This window comes from Kogia breviceps, chromosome 7 (genome assembly GCF_026419965.1).
Source record: "Kogia breviceps isolate mKogBre1 chromosome 7, mKogBre1 haplotype 1, whole genome shotgun sequence".
Lineage (NCBI taxonomy): Eukaryota > Metazoa > Chordata > Mammalia > Artiodactyla > Physeteridae > Kogia > Kogia breviceps.
Genome location: NC_081316.1, coordinates 25,522,322 through 25,542,299, shown reverse-complemented (window position 1 = coordinate 25,542,299; position 19,978 = coordinate 25,522,322). Strand labels below are relative to the sequence as shown.

At 39.3% G+C, this 19,978-nt stretch overlaps 1 protein-coding gene across 6 annotated transcripts in view; it reads left to right on the top strand.

Annotated features, from left to right (window-relative positions):
• HIPK3 (homeodomain interacting protein kinase 3) overlaps positions 1 to 19,978 on the top strand; it is a 92,172-nt gene that overhangs the window by 23,908 nt on the left and 48,286 nt on the right. For all 6 annotated transcript variants that reach the window (XM_059069869.2, XM_067038033.1, XM_059069870.2 and 3 more), the window contains one exon: positions 4,586 to 5,681. In XM_059069869.2, coding sequence (XP_058925852.1) covers positions 4,588 to 5,681 — 1,094 coding nt within the window. In that variant the 5' untranslated portion in view covers positions 4,586 to 4,587. The remainder of the gene's footprint in view (positions 1 to 4,585; positions 5,682 to 19,978) is intronic.

Sequence of the window (19,978 nt, the reverse complement as noted above, 5' to 3'; positions counted from 1 at the left end):
GATTTTATAGGCAACTCCAGCTCACAAAAGGGTGGTATTTCAAAACTTCATTTCTTAGTCAGTTGGTAAGAACAAATGATAAAGTCATGAAATATAACTGCAGAGGTATAACAGTATATATTGCAAGCAATGAAAAATTATAGGAAATAGGTAGTATTGTACTGAATCAGTGTTTTGGTCTCTGGACTTCAGCAGCTTCTCGGAGTACTAACTATACTCTGTAAAATCCATAAACACCAAGTATAAGATACTCTTCTCAGGTCATGAGTTAATCTGATGAAGGGTGGGAGAGGGAAAGACAATACCTGTGGTAGGGAGTCACAATAGTCAAGTTAATTAGTAATTTAGAGTTCTTTTCCTGTGGTTTGTTATAACAACTATCTCCAGCATTACCCCCTCACCCACTTTTTATGTGCTATGTAAATTATGTGACATTCCTACCCCATGTTTATTTTCTAAAGTTTCCTTCTAGATTGGTCCCACAGAGTACAGTGGTTGGTGAGGGGTAATTACTTTTTTAAGCTTCCTTTAGTTGGCCCTGGTTGGAACCTTTGGGCTGTTTGCCTTCCAGCTTGGCGTTGGAAAAGAAAAGGTAGGGACAGCTGGATTCAGAAATTGCAGTAGTTTTTAAAAAAATATATCTCTAGGTCAATTACCTGGATCTCAGCTGTTGTTCACATAACACCTTTATTTAACATGGCATGGATTGGCCTAGCGTGGTATGCATTTTTTTCCCTAGGACTTCATCCTGATTTTTCAGACTTGAGGGCCCTGAAGTGGTAGGACTTGAATTTGCCTAGGGTTTTGTACAGATGAGATTGTTGGTTCTCAGTAGTGTGAATAGTTAGTGTGAATCTGTCAATAAATGGCCTTGGGAACTTGTGTATACATACAGATACCTGAACCTCACCAAAGTTACTGAATCAGAATTTTTCTGGAGTTTTAAATATATGTTTACTTAACTTTTTGTTTTTAACCATTAAAAAAAAATTATTTATTTATTTATTTTGTCTGTGCAGGGTCTTAGTGTGGCACACGGGATATTCGTTGTGGCATGTTTAGTTGTGGTATGTGGGATCTTGAGTACGGAATGCAGACTTCTTAGTTGTGGCATGTGGACTCTTAGTTTTAGCATGCGAACTCTTAGTTGCTCCATGTGTGTGGGATCTAGTTCCCTAACCAGGGATTGAACCCGGGCCCCTGCATTGGGAATGTGGAGTCTTATCCACTGGACCACCAGGGAAGTCCCTTACTTAATTTTTTTTTTTTCCCCTGTTATGTGGGCCTCTCACTGTTGTGGCCTCTCCCTTTGCAGAGCACAGGCTCCGGACGCGCAGGCTCAGAGGCCATGGCTCACGGGGCCAGCCGCTCCGCGGTATGTGGGATCCTTCCAGACCAGGGCATGAACCCACGTCCCGTGCATCGGCAGGCGTACTCTCAACCACTGTGCCACCAAGGAAGCCCCTTTACTTAGCTTTTTATTAAGGAAAAATGTATACATATTCAAAAGTAGATAGGATAGTATAATGAACCCCTTTTTATTCACTATCAAGTTCCTATGATGAATAATTTATGTCTAATTTCATTTAATCTATATCCCCATCCACTTTATCTGTTATTTTGAAGCATATCCCAGATACATTATTTCATCTTGAGAAATTGTTTCATCTGTATGTTTTAATAGGTTTCCCAGATGATTAAAAAACTTTTTTGAACAGGTAATACAGGTACATAGTAAAAAATAAGGTGGTAAAAGGGTGTACAGTGTAAAGTCAATCTTTCTCATTGCCCCCAGTATTCTTGTTATTCTCTAAGGCAGAGAAACCTACAACTTCTTTATGTATGTACACATATTAATGTGTGTGCAAAAATATAGATAATATAATTCCCCTTATTAATTAAACACACATGGTATTATCTGTTGTAAAGTACACATTTTTCTGAATTTTGCCTTTTTCATGTAACAGTATTATCTTGGGAATCAGGTTATAGCAGGGTAAAAAGATTGTTTTCATTGTTTTTTTTTTTTAAGACTCTGGTTGGTCTGTGTATCAAAGTGTATCTAACTGATGCCTTTTGGATGGATGCTTAGGTTGTTTCCAGTGTTGTGTTTCTTTACAAACAGTGCTGCATGACTATCTTGTACTGTATCTGAGTTATCTGATTCTTAATCAGAGAACATATCCATTTGCAATTTTGTTAGGTATTGCCAAATTTCTTTCCCACCATCTATGTATGGTACGTAGGGTTCTTCAGGCTCACCAGTTCCATTTTTAAAATGATTTTCATGTGTCTCCTGTTTATGTTCATGTTCTTCTTTAAATCCATTATTATATTTATAAGAGCTGTTTTAGAAACTCTTGTTTGTGAGTTTCGTCATGTGTCATTGTGTCTGTTTCTATGGGTGTGGGTCACAGAAGTGCTTTGAAATAAGGAGAATCATGATAATGTTAAGTTGTTGAAGATGAGGAGGTTGGGGAGCTTCACAGTGTTAAGTGAGCTAGAGAGTGAACTTGATATGTTTAGAAGGAGTTTTTGATGTGGCTTTGCCTCATTAAAAAGATGATAAATTGGTGGAGTTTTGAAACCTCCCCTGAGTAAAAGTATAGAATAGATGCCAACAAGATTTTAAGAAAATGGATGAAAAGGTTTGGAACTCCAGGATTTCAATTTACGATTTTCTCTTACACATTGAACAGCAAATCTTAATTTGTATAATAAGGTTTTGTAGCTGATTTCTTGCCAAAGCCAGGTCAACTTAGGAAAGTGGTAGGTTGTAACAAGAATTGTTTATGAAGCTGAAGGAGGCATAAATTTATGCCTTTTACCTGAAGGGGCATTGTATTTTCCTGCTCCTTTCACTACACCCTAGCTATGTGACTTTGAACCAATTACCTAGTCCCTCTGAGCTTTAGTTTCCTTAACAGCCAATTGGGACTAAATAAAATACTGCAAATAAAGCATTTGTTAAACTGTTGCATAGTAGGTGGTAGCTCTTATTATTTTAAATATTAAAAATATTACATATAGTGATGGCAATCTGTTGTTTTTGAGTTAAAGAATTGATGTTTGATTTGTTAAAATGGTAGGAGACTGCCCAGAATATGATACAGATTTTTAAATTGTGGAGAACGGAAATATTTTGAAGTTAATTCGACCAATCAACATTTATTGAAAACCAACTCTATATTATGAGCACTTTGTTTCAGATCTAGTGTGAAAGACTGTTGTATGTGCTGACAGTTACAGTGTAATGTCAGGCATGTCATATCATGAATGCTAATAGAGGAATATGTAAGCTTCTACGAGAGCACTGAATACCCAATTCTGCCTGGAGGGTGAGTGGTGAGTGTGGGTGTTCCAGGCAAGGCTTCATCAAGAAGGTATTGTACAATGGAATATTACTCAGCCATTAAAAAGAATGAAATAATGCCATTTGCAGCAACATAGATGGACTTGGAAATTGTCATACTGAGTGAAGCAAGTCAGAAAGAGAAAGAGAAATATTGTAAGATATCGCTTACATGTGGAATCTTAAAAAAAAAAAAGATGAACTTATTTACAAAACAGAAACAGACTCACAGACTTAGAGAATGAACTTACCATTACCAGGGGGGAATGGATAGTTAGGGAGTTTGGGATTGACATATATATACTGCTATATTTTAAATGGATATCCAACAAGGACCTACTGTATAGCACAGGGAACACTGCTCAATATTATGTAACCACATAAATGGGAAAATAATTTGAAAAAGAATAGATACATGTATATGTATAACTGAATCACTTTGCTGTAAACCTGAAACTAACACAACATTGTTAATCAACTATACTCCAATATAAAATAGAAAGTCTAAAAAAAAAAAAAAAAGGTATTGTCTCAGGAATTCCCTGGCGGTCCAGTGGTTAGGATTCAGTGCTTTCACTGCTGAGGGCCTGGATTCAATCCCTGTTTGGAAGACTAAGATCCCACAAGCCAAAAGAAAAAAATGTATCACTTTGATTTGAATGTAAAGGAGTTTGCTACAAGGGTGGATGTGGAAAATGACATTAAGTAAAGAGGACGTTGTGAAAACGAATTCTGTCTGGCTTATATTACTTATTTTTACAATTGATTTTTTTTCTCCCTGAGGCAGTTCTGGAGCTTTAGATTTATGGAATGTAACTACATTTATGGAATATATATTTGGTCATTGGTTCATAAATGATATATTGGTAATAGAATGTTTTACTTTTGCCAAATGTGTACAGTTTAAGGATCTGTACCTTTTCTTTTGGAGGGAAAATGGTTGGTACAGTTCTTAGGGCATATCTTGGCCATTGTAGCTTAGCAGTAAATATTTATTGATTAAATGAATGCACTCAGCTGTTTAGTCCCAACCTTTCATGCAATACACAAAATATCTGAAGTACTAAATAACTAAAATGGAGCATTGAAAATGTTTTTCTCCTCCAAGGGGAAAAAATCTTAATGGAATTTAGCTATTTTTATAAATTATGGACTTGATCCTTAAATGATTTCTTCATGAGATTTAAAAAATTAAATTTTTGTAGCTAACATGGCCCTTTTTTTCTGTTGCAGGTATGGCCTCACAAGTCTTGGTCTACCCACCGTATATTTATCAAACTCAGTCAAGTGCCTTTTGTAGTGTGAAGAAACTCAAAGTAGAGCCAAGCAGTTGTGTATTCCAGGAAAGAAACTATCCACGGACCTATGTGAATGGTAGAAACATTGGAAATTCTCATCCTCCCACGAAGGGTAGTGCTTTTCAGACAAAGATACCATTTAACAGACCTCGAGGACACAACCTTTCATTGCAGACAAGTGCTGTTGTTTTAAAAAGCACTGCGGGTGCTACAAAGGTTATAGCAGCTCAGGCGCAGCAAACTCAAGTGGAGGCACCTCAGATTGGGGCGTGGCGACACAGGTTGAATTTCCTAGAAGGCCCCCAGCGATGTGGATTGAAGCGCAAGAGTGAGGAGTTGGATAATCATAGCGCAATGCAGATTGTGGATGAGTTGTCCATACTTCCTGCAATGTTGCAAACCAACATGGGAAATCCAGTGACAGTTGTGACAACTACCACAGGAACAAAACAGAATTGTACCACTGGGGAAGGTGACTATCAGTTAGTACAGCATGAAGTCTTATGCTCCATGAAAAATACCTATGAAGTCCTTGATTTTCTTGGTCGAGGCACTTTTGGCCAGGTAGTCAAATGCTGGAAAAGAGGGACAAATGAAATTGTAGCAATCAAAATTTTGAAGAACCACCCTTCTTATGCACGTCAAGGTCAGATAGAAGTGAGCATACTAGCAAGGCTCAGTACTGAAAACGCTGATGAATATAACTTTGTACGAGCTTATGAATGCTTTCAGCACCGTAACCATACTTGTTTAGTCTTTGAGATGCTGGAACAAAACTTGTATGACTTTCTGAAACAAAATAAGTTCAGTCCTCTGCCACTAAAAGTGATTCGACCCATTCTTCAGCAAGTGGCCACTGCACTGAAAAAATTGAAAAGTCTTGGTTTAATTCACGCAGACCTCAAACCAGAGAATATTATGTTGGTGGATCCTGTTCGACAGCCATATAGGGTTAAAGTAATAGACTTCGGGTCTGCCAGTCATGTATCAAAGACTGTTTGTTCAACATATCTGCAATCTCGGTACTACAGGTAGGTGACAACTATTTTTTGGTTATTTGATAAATGTTGAATTTTTGCTGAATGAAATAATATTGTGTGTATATGTGGTGAAAAAGACTGCTTTGGATAAATAGAGATCAAGATAAGTTCAGTTTAGGCTTGAGGTTTTAAAAATCTAGGCATACATAAAAAGGAACGAAATTGAGTTATTTTTGGTGAGGTGGATGGACCTAGAGACCATCATACAGAGTAAAGAAGTCAGAAAGAGAAAAACAAATACCGTATGCTAACATATATAAATGGAATCTAAAAAAACAAAAGGTTCTGAAGAACCTAGGGGCAGGACAGGAATAAAGACGCAGACGTAGAGAATGGACTTGAAGACACAGGTGGGGAAGGGTAAGCTGGGACGAAGTGAGAGAGTGGCATGGACATATATATACTACCAAATGTAAAATAGACAGCTAATGGGAAGCAGCTGCATAGCACAGGGAGATCAGCTCGTGACCACATAGAGGGGTGGGATAGGGAGGGTGGGAGGGAGACGCAAGAGGGAGGGGATATGGGGATATATGTATACATATAGCTGATTCACTTTGTTGTACAGTAAAAACTAACACAACATTGTAAAGCAATTATACTCCAAAAGCGATGTTAAAAAAAACCCCCCAAAACACAAGAGAAGGCAGGAAAAGAAACAAAGGACAGAGGGAATAAGTGAACTCATGTTAAAAAGAAAAAAATGTTGGCATAAAATCTGCTCAAGCAGAATAGAAATTCCTACTGCAAAGTTCTGTGCTAAAGACATTGGTTATTTTTATTGTTAATAGAGGACCTGAAGGAATGATAGGTGATCAGTGATGATTAAACAGAAGTCTAAATATTGAGAAAGGGTTTATAGTAATTTTTGTACATATCTTTGGGCATTTTTCAGCACTTAAGAGAACTAGCTTTTTAATGACACATCTGATGTAACTGAACATTTAGAAAAGTTATAAAAATTCAGATTAGTGATTTTAAGATTTAAACATACTTCCATGGCTGCCACAAATGTTCAGGCCACTTTTTCATAACAAGTTTTATTATGGTCTTTCCATATATGCTTTAGGTAAATGTTGTTTTGGTGTTGGTGCTATGGGTGGAATTTGAAGAAGAAAATAATTTCTGTGTAGTACAGTGTCATGATTAATGTTAGCCTGGAGTACAATAGATGGTCTTGAGGGTAGCTAATGATTACTATGATTCAAAATATAGTCTTTAGTTTGTAAATGTTGTTGAATTCATAGTCTTTTTAAAAAAAAATTATTTTTGGCTGCGTTGGGTCTTCGTTGCTGTGCGTGGGCTTTTTTCTCTAGCTGCGATGAGTGGGGGCTACTCTTCGTTGCAGTGTGCGGGCTTCCCATTGCGGTGGCTTCTCTCATTGCGGAGGACGGGCTCTAGGCGTGCAGGCTCAGCAGTTGTGGCTCGTGGGCTCTAGAGTGCAGTCTCAGTAGTTGTAGTGCACGGGCTTAGTTGCTCGGCGGCATGTGGGATCTTCCCGGACCGGGGCTCAAACCTATGTCCTGTGCATTGGCAGGCGGATTCTTAACTACTGCACCACCAGGGAAGTCCCTGAATTCATAGTCATATAATTTTGGGAAATTCTTTTCATTTCAGCCTTAATGAGCTATGGTCTTGGTGTATTCTGGAGCCCCACGAGCCCCAACACAGTGGGCAGATATAGGATCTGCCAATATTGGCCATTATTAATAAGTTAGTAAATAGATGAACACATGCAGTTTATTGTTGGAAATTGTTATAACATGAGGATTATATATTTTGGCCCAACATGGGGTAGTTATTTTCTGGTATTGCATCTGCCTTTGTACTATACCTCTCACCCTGATTAGCTTCTTGCAAATATATGCCTTAGTACCCAGGACAAGATAAAGCAGAAATTAGCCACTACAAAAATCAGCTCCAAACATATGTTCTACCATTAATAGTTTATCAGAAGGAAACCAACATTTATGTCACTTGGTGATAATTAAGTTTACTAAAATATATGTTAGAAATTAGGAATATAGCCTAATTTACCCTTTATATTCCTGATGTTATAATTTTTAGTATTAGAGTGCTAGATACTGTTCTTAAAACCTTTAATTTAGTTTTTAATTTATTTTTTATTTAAAAAATTTTAAAAAAATTTAATTTATTTTTATTTTTTGGCTGTGTTGGGTCTTTGTTGCTCTGCACAGGCTTTTCTCTAGTTGAGGCGAGTGGGGCTGCTCTTCGCTACGGTATGTGGGCTTCTCACTGTGGTGACTTCTCTTGTTGCGGAGCATGGACTCTAGGCATGCGGGCTTTAGTAGTTGCAGCACGTGGGCTCAGTAGTTGCCTATGCGTGCCCTAGAGTGCGTGGGTTTCAGTAGTTGTGGTGTGCGGGCTCAGTAGTTGTGGCTCTTGGGCTCTAGAGCGCAGGCTCAGTAGTGGTGCCACATGGGCTTAGTTGCTCGCGGCACGTGGGATCTTCCCGGACCAGGGATTGAACCCGTGTTCCCTGCATTGGCAGGCGGAATGTCAACCACTGTGCCACCAGAGAAGTCCCTTAAAACCTTTTAGGTGGTTTAAAAGGTATTGTAGTGTGGCACCATAGTGAGTCTTAATTGACATCTCCTGTAGTTAGATTTATTTGATCCTCTGTGCTCTTGACAATTTTTTTCAATTTAATGTAACACAAGATTAGCTTTTAGTTAATTTTTTTCTGGAAAAATTATTTTAATATCTGATTTAACAGCATGAGAGGAATGGTGTTTCCCTCTTGCCTTTGTATTCTGTGGATTCTGTCTTAGGAGCTTTTAGAAGTCAGCTAGCATATTATATAAACCCCCAGGCTCCAGCTGCTTGGGCTCTATTTTTAGTTCACTTGTTAGTAAATGACTTCATTATATTTGGGTCCTACATTATTTGGCATATCAGATTTAGTTATGTGTGATACCTAGACTCCTTTTCTTTATTTGAGATCTTTGGGATGAGAGTAAAAAAGAGCTTTATTTTTTATACTTGAGATGATCTGTTTTTTTAATGTTTCAAGAGAGTAAAGGAAATCCTTTAAAAAGTAGTCTAAGACACTAAATACTTTATGATATTGGTTTTTAGCATTAGGCTTTTGCACAAATATTAGCCTCTTTTGGGAATAGAAAAATAAGCTATGAATAATTGCTAAGTACAACTAGTAGTTTCTAATTTGTTTTTATATATATATTTCAAGTAAATAATTTACCTGAATTTCAGAAGCTATACAGTTGCTAAATTACAGGTTCTGTGTTTAGATTAAAAAAAAAATGAGGCTCTTATTTGTAAAAAGAGTAGTTGGTGTTGCTTGGATAACAAAAATTTAAAGATGGAATTTATGTCAGTTGGATCAAGAGTTAGAAGAGTTTGTAAATATTATGGTAGATTGGTGAAAATGTAGTATAGCCCTTAATCAGCTAGTGTTTTTTTAAAAAAATTATTTTATTTCATTTGTTTTTGGCTGCATTGGGTCTCTGTTGCTGTGCACGGACTTTCTTTAGTTGTGGCGTGCGGGGGTTACTCTTCGTTGTGGTGTGCGGGCTTCTCATTGCAGTGGCTTCTCTTGTTGTGGAGCACGGGCTCTAGGCACACGGGCTTCAGTGGTTGTGGCACGTGGGCTCAGTGGTTGTGGCACATGGGCTTAGTTGCTCGGCGGCATGTGGGATCTTCCCGGACCAGGGCTTGAACCCGTGTCCCCTGCATTGGCAGGAGGATTCTTTTTTTTTTTTTTTTTCTTTTTTTCTTTTGCAGTACGTGGGCCTCTCACTGCTGTGGCTTCACCCGTTGCGGAGCACAGGCTCCAGACGTTCAGGCTCAGCAGCCATGGCTCATGGGCCTAGCCGCTCTGCGGCATGTGGGATCTTCCTGGACTGGGGCATGAACCCGTGTCCCCTGCATTGGCAGGTAGACTCTCAACCACTGCGCCACCAGGGAAGCCCTGGCAGGAGGATTCTTAACCACTGTGCCACCAGGGAAGTCCTCAGCTAGTGTTTTAATGTCTAGTATAATTTTGCATAAAAATAGCAGGTAACCATTATTTTTCAGTATTTGTAGTTTTTTTTTTTTTTTTTTTTTTTTTGCCATATGCGGGCCTCTCACTGTTGTGGCCTCTCCCGTTGCGGAGCACAGGCTCCGGACGCTTAGGCTCAGCGGCCATGGCTCACGGGCCCAGCCGCTCTGCGGCATGTGGGATCTTCCCGGATCCAGGCACGAACCTGCGTCCCCTGCATCGACAGGCGGACGCTCAACCACTGTGCCACCAGGGAAGCCCTAGTATTTGTACTTTTTATTTCGAGCTTTGTCAATTCTGTCTTAATTTTTTTTTAAAGATTTATTTGTTTATTTATTTAAGGCTGCATTGGGTCTTTTTTTTGAATTTTATTTAATTAATTTTTTTATACAGCAGGTTCTTATTAGTTATCCATTTTATACATATTAGAGTATATATGTCAATCCCAATCTCCTAATTCATCACACTGCATTGGGTCTTAGTTGAGGCATGCGGGATCTTTCATTGCAGTGCATGGGCTTCTCTCTAGTTGTGGTGCGTGGGCTCAGTAGTTGCAGCGTGCAGGCTCCAGAGTGTGCGCAAGGCTCAGTATTTGCAGTGCATGGGCTTTCTAGTTGTGGCATGCAGGCTCCAGGGCTTGTGGGCTCTGTAGTTGTGGTGCAGGGGCTCAGTAGTCACAGCGCGGGCTTAGTTGCCCCACGTGGGCTTAGTTGCCCCATGGCATGTGGGATCTGAGTTCCCTGACCAGGGATCGAACCCAGTCCCGTGCATTGGAAGGTGAATTCTCAACCACTGGACCACCAGGGAAGTCCCTCTGCCTTATTTTTTGTTACAAACCTGGTTAGGCAGTGAGCAGAAATGTCTCATACTTGATTTTATGTTTACTCTTTGTTTAAAATAGATTGTATTTAAAAAATGAGGGACTTCCCTGGTGGTGCAGTGGTTAAGAATCTGCCTGCCAATGCAGGGGACATGGGTTTGAGGCCTGGTCTGGGAAGATCCCACATGCCGTGGAGCAACTAAGCCTGTGCGCCACAACTACTGAGTCCACATGCCACAACTACTGAAGCCTGTGCACTCTAGGGCTTGTGCTCCGCAACAAGAGAAGCCACCGCAATGAGAAGCCCGCGTACTGCAATGAAGAGTAGCCCCCACTCGCCGCAACTAGAGATAGCCTGCGTGGAGCAACGAAGACCCAACGCAGCTAAAAAATAAATAAATTTTAAAAAGAGAAAAAAAATTGCCAAAAAAGAAAGCAGGAAGTGAAACTTACCAAATTAAATATTTTTGAGCTAATCACAGTGGGAATACACATAGCCCAGGTTCCAAAGTAAACAATTTGCATTTAAACACAGGTTCATGTGTTAGTCTATTTTTTTGAACTGTGCAACACAGAAACATAGTAGGGATATCTTAAAATAGACAGCGGAATGTGGCCAGAAATTGTTGACTACTATAGATGGTGAGGCTGTCTAGCTCTTGTAGTGATATAAGCCAGAAGTACATGCTAAGGGCATTGATTTGCTCAAGGTCAGCATGTTCTAAATTCAGCTGCTTGAGTATGGTTTCTGTCAAGAACACGTAGGGCTCTTGAATGCATAAAAAGGTTTTAGCAGCAGAAGGTGCTGTATTTATGAGGTGTGGTGGCAACATTCAGGTCATAAATATCTTTTTCTTCTTTTTTAAATATAGAATTTTAGCCTGTGGTTCTGAGTCATTTCAGAGCATAGAGACAGGAAAGTGGGCTGGAAAGTAACCTGTATAGCGGTTGTATTCTTTGCTACTTATTTTTAGCATTAGTTGTTGTTGAAGTAAATGCTGCTCTTTTCCATGTGACAGTTGACAAAGAGATATGTAATGGTAAAAAACAATTCAGGCTTATCAGTTTGGGTTTAGGGCATTCCCAACCCCTCATGCCTTTTTAGACCCTGAAGTATCAAAGACAAAGTTCCTGTAACAAAGTTAAGGCACACAGAATGACCCATAAAAAAATAACTATTTTATATAGAGTACTTTATAATAACAGAAGATTGTATATGTATACTGCATCCTTCTTTCAAGTGTTTCTACATATAATTCCTAGTTTGTTCCTCATGTCTCAATCTCTGTGTTCTTAGATAGACGCTTGGTGGAATTCCTATTTAATAAATAGAAAACTGATGCTTATTCAGTTCACACAGGTCCAAGTTTACAATGCAAGATTAACACAATTTTTGTTGAGCCCTTTTTGTGTGCTGGCACTGTGCTAGGTGCTAGTGATACAGATAAAACATGGTTTCATCATTTAATGGAGGAGAAAAATAGTTTGTCTCAAGAAGTTCTAGGGTAGAAGTGTGTGCTGGGTGCTGTGGGAACCCAGAGGAGAGCTCTTAGCCTAATGTGAGGGTTCAGAGAGGGTGTCTGGGGAAAGATGACCCTTGACTTGAATGAGACTTGAAAGTAGAGAAGGAGTTAGTATTGACTAGTCTTCTTTTTTTTGTTTTTGGCTTGTGGGATCTTAGTTCCCAAACCAGGGATTAAACCCGGGCCACGGCAGTGAAAGCGCCAATTTCTAACCACTGGACCTCCAGGGAATTCCCAGGATTGGCTAGTCTTAAGGAGTGTTCTCTCACAAACTCACCCATACCTTAGAGCTCAGTATTGGCTGAAATTGCTGGCAGCTTCTTCTCTGTATCATAAAAGTTGTTTTTGCTTAGGAATCTTTATTAGACAAATAAAAAGTTGTCATCTGGGTTTAGTTTTAACAGAAGATTTAACAGAAGATTCCAAAAGTCTATAATGAAGTGGTTTTCAGTGCCATACATTGTGGTCACAGACATAGATTACTTTACTACTATATCAGGCCTTCAAATAAAAATTTTGACAGAGCTCTTAAAGTTTTTTTTTTTTAAATACCTTTATTGAGCTATAAATCACATGCTATGAATTTTACCCATTTAAAGTGTACAGTTCATTGTCTTTTAGTGTATTCACAGTTGTGCATCATCACCACAATTTTAGAACATTTTCCTTACCCCTCAAGAACCCCCATCCCTGCTCCCCAGCACTCTTCAGCCATCTTTCCACAATCTTCCCGCCTCTAGCCCTAGGCAGCAAAAAATCTACTTTCTGTCTCTACAGATTTGCATTTTCCAAACATCTCATGAATGTAATCATACAGTATGTTGTCTTTTAAAACTGGCTTTTTTCCACTTAGTGTAATGTTTTCAAGATTCATCTATGCTGTAGCGTGTATCAGCACTTCACTTTTTTTGTTGTTGTTGCCAAATAATTCCATTGTATAGATATACCACATTTTATGTATCCATTCATCAGTTGATGGAGACCTCAGTGAAAAGATATGTGAATAGAAAACTCTAATAATACCCCATGATTCAGTCTTCCATTCAAAATATTTAGTGCCTATAAAGTGTAAAATATTGTGCTGGGTGCTGGTTATACATTGAGGAGCAAAAATATAGACCCTACCATTATGATGTTTACAATCTAATGTGTAGATAACCAAAAAGTAAAGTAATGGGAAAAGAACAGGGAGAGAGACTAACAGGATACTTACATTTTTTGTTTTATCTTGTTTTTTAATTTTTTACTTTGTAATAATTTTAGACATAAAAAAGTTGCAAAAATAGTACAAAGAATTGTGTGCAGATTCTCCAAATGTTTCAGATATAAGCATTTTACCACCCTAGTTTTATCACTCATTCTTGTTTTCTTCCTTTTCTTTCTTTTCTCCCTCCCTCCCCCCTCCCTCCCCTCCCTCCCCCTCCCTCCCCTCCCTCCCCCTCCCTCCCCTCCATCCCCCCTCCCTCCCCTCCCTCCCCCTCCCCTCCCCCTCCCTCCCTCTCCCCTCCCCCTCCCTCCCTCCCCCCTCCCTCCCCCTCCCCTCCCCCTCCCTCCCCCTCCCCTCCCCCTCCCTCCCTCCCTTCCCTCCCTTTCCTCCCTCCCTTCCCTCCCTCCCCCCCTCCCTCCCCCCTCCCTTCCCTCCCTCCCTCCCCCCTCCCTCCCCCCCTCCCCTCCCCCCTCCCTCCCCTCCCTCCCTCCCTCTCTCTTTCTCTCCCCCCCCCCCCCCCCCCCGTTGCTGTGCAAGGGCTTCCTCTAGTTGTGGCGGCAAGCAGGGGCTACTCTTTATGGTGGTGCGCGGGCTTCTCATTGCGGTGGCTTCTCTTGTTGCAGAGCATGGGCTCTAGGCACACAGGCTTCAGTAGTTGTGGCACGCAGGCTCAGTAGTTGTGGCTTACAGGCTCTAGAGTGCAGGCTCAGTAGTGGCTCACAGGCTTAGTTGCTCCGCAGTGTGTGGGATCTTCCCAGACCAGGGCTCAAACCTGTGTCCCCTGCATTGGCAGGTGGATTCTTAACCACTGTGCCACCAGGGAAGCCCATATCACTCATTCTTTTTCTGTGTGTGTGTACATACAGATACACAGGTATATTTTTTCTGTTGTTACAGTGTTTGAGAGCAAGTTTTAGATGTAAAGCCCCTTTACCTCTAAATAATTATATGTAAGAGAATGTCCTTATGTTTAGGAATACACAGTATTTTTAAACATAAGGACATTCTCTTGCATAACCCCAGTGCAATAATCAGAATCATCATTGGTTAACATCAGTATTACTGATTTGATGAACTTTTTGAACTGCTCAATACTACTTGATTTGAGGAAATGAAAATCAATTTAGTACTAGTAGCTTATTTATAGACTTAATTCAGATTTTGCCAGTTGTCTTACTGTTGACTTTTTTCTTGCCCAGAATTCAAGTTCACACATTGCAATATATACATACAGTGGTATACTACTCAGCCATAAAAAAGACTGAAACTTTGCCATTGCAACAACACAGATGTACTTAGAGGGTATAATGCTAAGTGAAATAAGTCAGACAGAGAAAGATAATACTATATGATAACACTTATATGTGAAATCTAAAAAAAAATCAAACTAGTGAATATAACAAAAAGGAAACAGACAGATATAGAGAACAAACTGGTCATTACCATTGGGGAGATGGGTTGGGGGAGGGGCAAGATAGGGGTAGGGGTTAAGAGGAACAAACTGTTATGTATAAAATAAAGATGCAATGACATATTGTAGAACACAGGGAATATAGCCAGTAGTTTATAATAAGTATAAATTGAATATAACCTTTAAAAATTGTGAATCACTATGTTATACACCTGTATATACTATTGTACATCAACTGTATCTCAATGTAAAAAAAAATCACACTGCATTATTTACTACGTATATCTCTCTAGTGTCCTCTTATCTGGATTAGCTCCTTATTTTCTTTGCCTTTCATGATCCTGACACTTTTGAAGAGTACTGGCCAGTTATTTTGTAAAACTTGCTTAGTTTGGGTTTGTCTGATGTTTTCATGTTGTGTTTTAACTTACAGAAGTGATGTTTTGTTCTCACATATCGGGAGGCACATGCTGTCAATTCGTCCTGTTACTAGTAATGTTAACTTTGATCACTTGACTGAGGTGGTGACTGCCAGATTTTTCTACTATAAGGTTTTTTTCTTTGTAATTAATAAGTATCTTGTGGAGAGATACTTTGAGACTATTCATACATACTGTTTCTCATCTTATTTTCACAGACCAATTTTAGCATCCATTGATGAATATGGCCTTTAACAGTTATTAAGTGTGGGGTTGCAAAATAATGATTTTCTAACTTTATCATTATCATTCCTCTGTGTAAGGAATTTTCCTGTAAGGAAGAACTTTCCTTCACTCTGTTTGTTGTTGTATAGACTTATAGATTCATATTCAGTGGGTTATAATCTATTACTTGTCATTTGTTTTACTGCACAATTGTCCTAAACTCTCTAGTAAGAAGAGCCTTTTTAAGCTTGCTCCTGTATCCCTTCAACATGGCCCTGTCCTTCCTTGAGAGCTTACTTGCTGACAGCACAAGATGTTCCAGGCTTACTTTGTACTTTTCCTGCTCCGTGCTTGGTATTGGCCATTTTTCTAAGGACGTTGGTTCCTGTTATTGGAGATAATAGTATTTAGGAAACAAGATCTGGATGCTAGTCCCAGATGTGCTTATTGGTACTAGGGTGTTATTGCTTTTAGGTCCTTTGAGTGGCAAAGCTAGAAGGGGTGTGTGTGTGTGTGTGTGTGTGTGTGTGTGTGTGTGTGTGTGTGTATGTAATTCTGTATCTATCTGTTTATATATTAAAACAATGAATTCATACTTATATGTTTAGTTCTGACACCTCAGAGTTCATCCTGTCCTCTTCCTTTATTTATGATCTCTTCTCTGACATGAAGAAACTTGGCTCTCATCCACAATGTTACTTCTTTGCTCAATTCTAGAATACACTTCAAGTAGTTTTGGAATTGCTAACCCATACCACTGCTAATTTACTAGCCGGAGTATGCATTTATTTATAGTTGTTTTATTCTTTAGCCTTAGACTTGGAGGATGTATTCAAAATACTGTGTTCCAAAGTTACTTAGGTTAGTTCTTCCTCAACTCCCCTTTCCCCCATCTTCAATGTGATTGTTATTTATTTGAAATATAATTAAGTTCATTTCATTGTATTCCATTTTGGGTCCTTTATATCCTTGTTTATTTATTTGACTATTTGAAACATTAACATAGTTCTGAAAATCAGAGCAATATTAAAATGTTATCTGAGAAGTGTCATGCCCCCTCTTCCATGACTCCCCCTCATTCTTTCTACCTCATTCCTACCCAACCCCTTTTGGTAATCATAATCATTGGTTTTTAAGTTTATATATTGTGTGTGTGTGTGTGTGTGTGTGTGTGTGTGTGTGTGTGTGTTTGGCAGCGGGTGCAAGTAAGCAGATAAATGTCTCAATTCCCCTTTTATAAGAAAGATAACATACTGTAGATAGCTGTTTGCGCTTGGCTATTTTCCCTTAACAGTGTTTCCTGGAAATCGCTTCATGTCAATTCACAGAGATCTTTCTCATTCTGTTTTGCTGCTTAATAGCACTTTATTGTGTGTATTACCATAGTTTATTTAGCCATTTTTCTTTTTTCTTTTTTTTTTTTTTTGGCTGCACCGCACGACTTGTGGGACCCTAGTTCCCCAATCAGGTTGAACCTGGGCCCTCAGCAGTGAGAGCAGAGTCCTAACCACTGGACCTCCAGGGAATTCCTAACCATTTTTCTAATTATTGTGTATCCCAATTACAACCAATTGCAAAGAATAACTCTGTACATATGTATTTTTTGTCTCGTTGGAGTTGCATCTTCAAGGTAAATTTCCAGAAGTGGAATTAGTCAGAAGGTAAATACAAGTGTAGTTTTGTTAAATATTGCCAAATTCTTTTCAGTAAGGACTGTATAAATTTGCATTCTAATCAACAGTGTATGATAGTGCCTGCTTCTCTGTTGCCTTGACAACAGAATATGTTGTCATTCTTTTAAAATTTTGCCAAGTGTGGTATATTTGTGGTATTAATTTGCATGTGTCTTATGAGTGAAGTTAAATATCTCATGTTTAAGGATCATTTTAAAATTATAGGGGATGTGTGTATGTGTGTGTATGTTTGTGAATTGCCTATTCATATCTTTTGCCCATTTTTCTATAGCATTTGGTCCTTTGTCCCTCAGATTTTAAAATTTCTTTATATATGAGGGATATTAGCTCTTTATGTATGATATATGTTGCCCTTTTTTCCATTTTGTTTTCATTTTTTATGTTTTTTACCTTGTGAATATTTTGTGTGTGTGTGGTCAATTTTATCAATGTTTTATTGTTTCTGGATTTTAAATCATAGTTAGAAAGCCTTTTTCGTACACCAGGTTTAAAGAGGCATTTGCCCTCTTTTCTTCTAGTACTTATTGAGATAGTTTTTTAGCATTTAGATCTCAAATCCATTTCGAGTTTATTCTTGTAATTGGTGTGAGGTGTGGATCTAATGTTCTTTTTCCAAATAGCTAATCAGTTGTAGGGACCTACTTTAGATTGGGTGGACAGGGAAAATACTCTAAGGACATGATATATTAAACTAAGATCTGATGGGAGCCTGCCATCCACAGTGGTTGGAATGAGAGCCCTAGACAGAGGAAAGAGCACACGTGAAGGCTCTGAGATTAGAAAGAGCTTGGTTAGGTAAAGAATCTGAAAGCCTGCCAGTGAGACTTTGGCCTGTTGGAGTGGGTATAGTAGTAGAGGTGTGACTTGAGGTTGGAGGGTAGCCACAATATGGTTTATGTCTTTATCTCTCTGGCTGCTCTTTCAAGGGGGAAGGGGACAAGAATGAAAGCAGGAGTAGAAAACCATTAGGAAGGATGCTTTAAAGTAATCAATCCACAGAGAAGAGGTGGTGCCAGTGGAAAGAAATTGATAGATTTGAGATACGTTTTAGTATTAATGTGTCTATTTTGTTTTTTACTAAAATTAATATTTTTCCCTTGAGGAGATAGATGCTTTGTTATGGTTGATATTTGTTGACTTAAATTGTGTGTGAGTTTAGACAAACACCTGACTTCCATGGCCTCAGCTTTCTCATTTGTCAAATAGGAATGTCATTATGACTCAGAGTATATTTCTTTTTTTCTTTTTTTTTTTTTGGTACGCGGGCCTCTCACTGCCGCGGCCTCTCCCGCCGCGGAGCACAGGCTCCGGACGCGCAGGCCCAGCGGCCATGGCCCACGGGACCAGCCGCTCCGCGGCACGCGAGATCCCCCCTGGACCGGGGCACGAACCCGCGTCCCCCGCATCGGCAGGCGGACTCCCAACCACCGCGCCACCAGGGAAGCCCTCAGAGTATATTTCTATCTATCTATCTATCTATATATACACTTAACCTGGAAAGCTCTACTAGACATGACTGCCTGAATCAGAGGAAGTGAAATAATAGCCTTTAAAAATTTTTAAGCTAAATCATGACATTTTGTTTTTAAATTTGTTATTTTAGGCTGTTTTTAAAATTCCCCCGAATCAATGGTTATTGTTTATCCCCTAGAAATGACTACTTTTTCTTATCATATATTAAGAAAAATATTTAAACAAAAACAGTGTCACAGAATACATTGTTTTGCAATTTGCTTTTGGTTATCTGTATATCTTTGGACTTTTATTTTCAATGTAAGTTTCTGTAGAGTAATCTTACTCTATGAAACTATTTAAATAGAAATTTCATGTGTGACCTCCATTTAAATACTAATTGAACACATCAACTGTAAAGAGACAGTTATAAGGCAGTAGAGAAAAATGGGATGTCAGACGATATTAAGGAATTACTGAATTTTTTAATGTGTGATAATAGAATTGTGGTTATTATTATTAAAGTACCTCTTAAAGTTTTATGTGTTGAGGTGGTGTTTTTTTTTTTTTTTTTTTTTTTTGGTGGTACGCGGGCCTCTCACCGCCGCGACCTCTCCCGCCGCCGAGCGCAGGCTCCGGACGCGCAGGCCCAGCGGCCACGGCCCACGGGCCCAGCCGCTCCGCAGCACGCGGGATCCTCCCGGACCGGGGCACGAACCTGCGTCCCCCACATACGCAGGCGGACTCCCAACTACTGCGTCACCTGGGAGGCCCCCAGTTGAGGGTTTTTTTGCAGTACGTGGGCCTCTCACTGTTGTGGCCTCTCCCGTTGCAGAGCACAGGCTCCGGACGCGCAGGCCCAGCGGTCATGACTCATGGGCCTAGCCGCTCTGCAGCATGTGGAATCTTCCCGGACCGGGCACCAACCTGTGTCCCCTGCATTGGCAGGCGGATTCTCAACCACTGCACCACCAGGGGAGCCCGAATTGTTTTTATTTATATCATCATTTTCCCCCAAATTTGAGGTCACGTTGAGAATTTTTTTATTGATGTATAATTGACACATAATATTATATTAGTTTCATGTGTACAACATAATAGTTCAATATTTGTATATGTTGTGAAATGATCACCACAGTAAGTCTAGTTAACATCTGTCCCCATACATAGTTATAAAAATACATATTGAGAATTTCAATGTTTAAACTACCTTTAATATATGTCAGAATTTAAGAATGTAGATTGACCTGTGGGTATAGTCAATACATAATGCATTTTGTCTATGTTAACATTTTGATTCATCTTTCCTTTTCAGCTTTATAGTACAATTTACCCTCAGAGCATCCCTTGCCTAGTAATAATTTCTGAACATGCTGTGTACTTTTCACTCCTATTCCTTTGTCTATGCCTGAATATCCTTCTTTGTTCTTCCTAAGAAAGTTGTATTCATCCTTCAAGGCTTAACTTAGATGTTACCTCCTGGATGGTCTTTTCCTGAACTACCCTGTAGTCA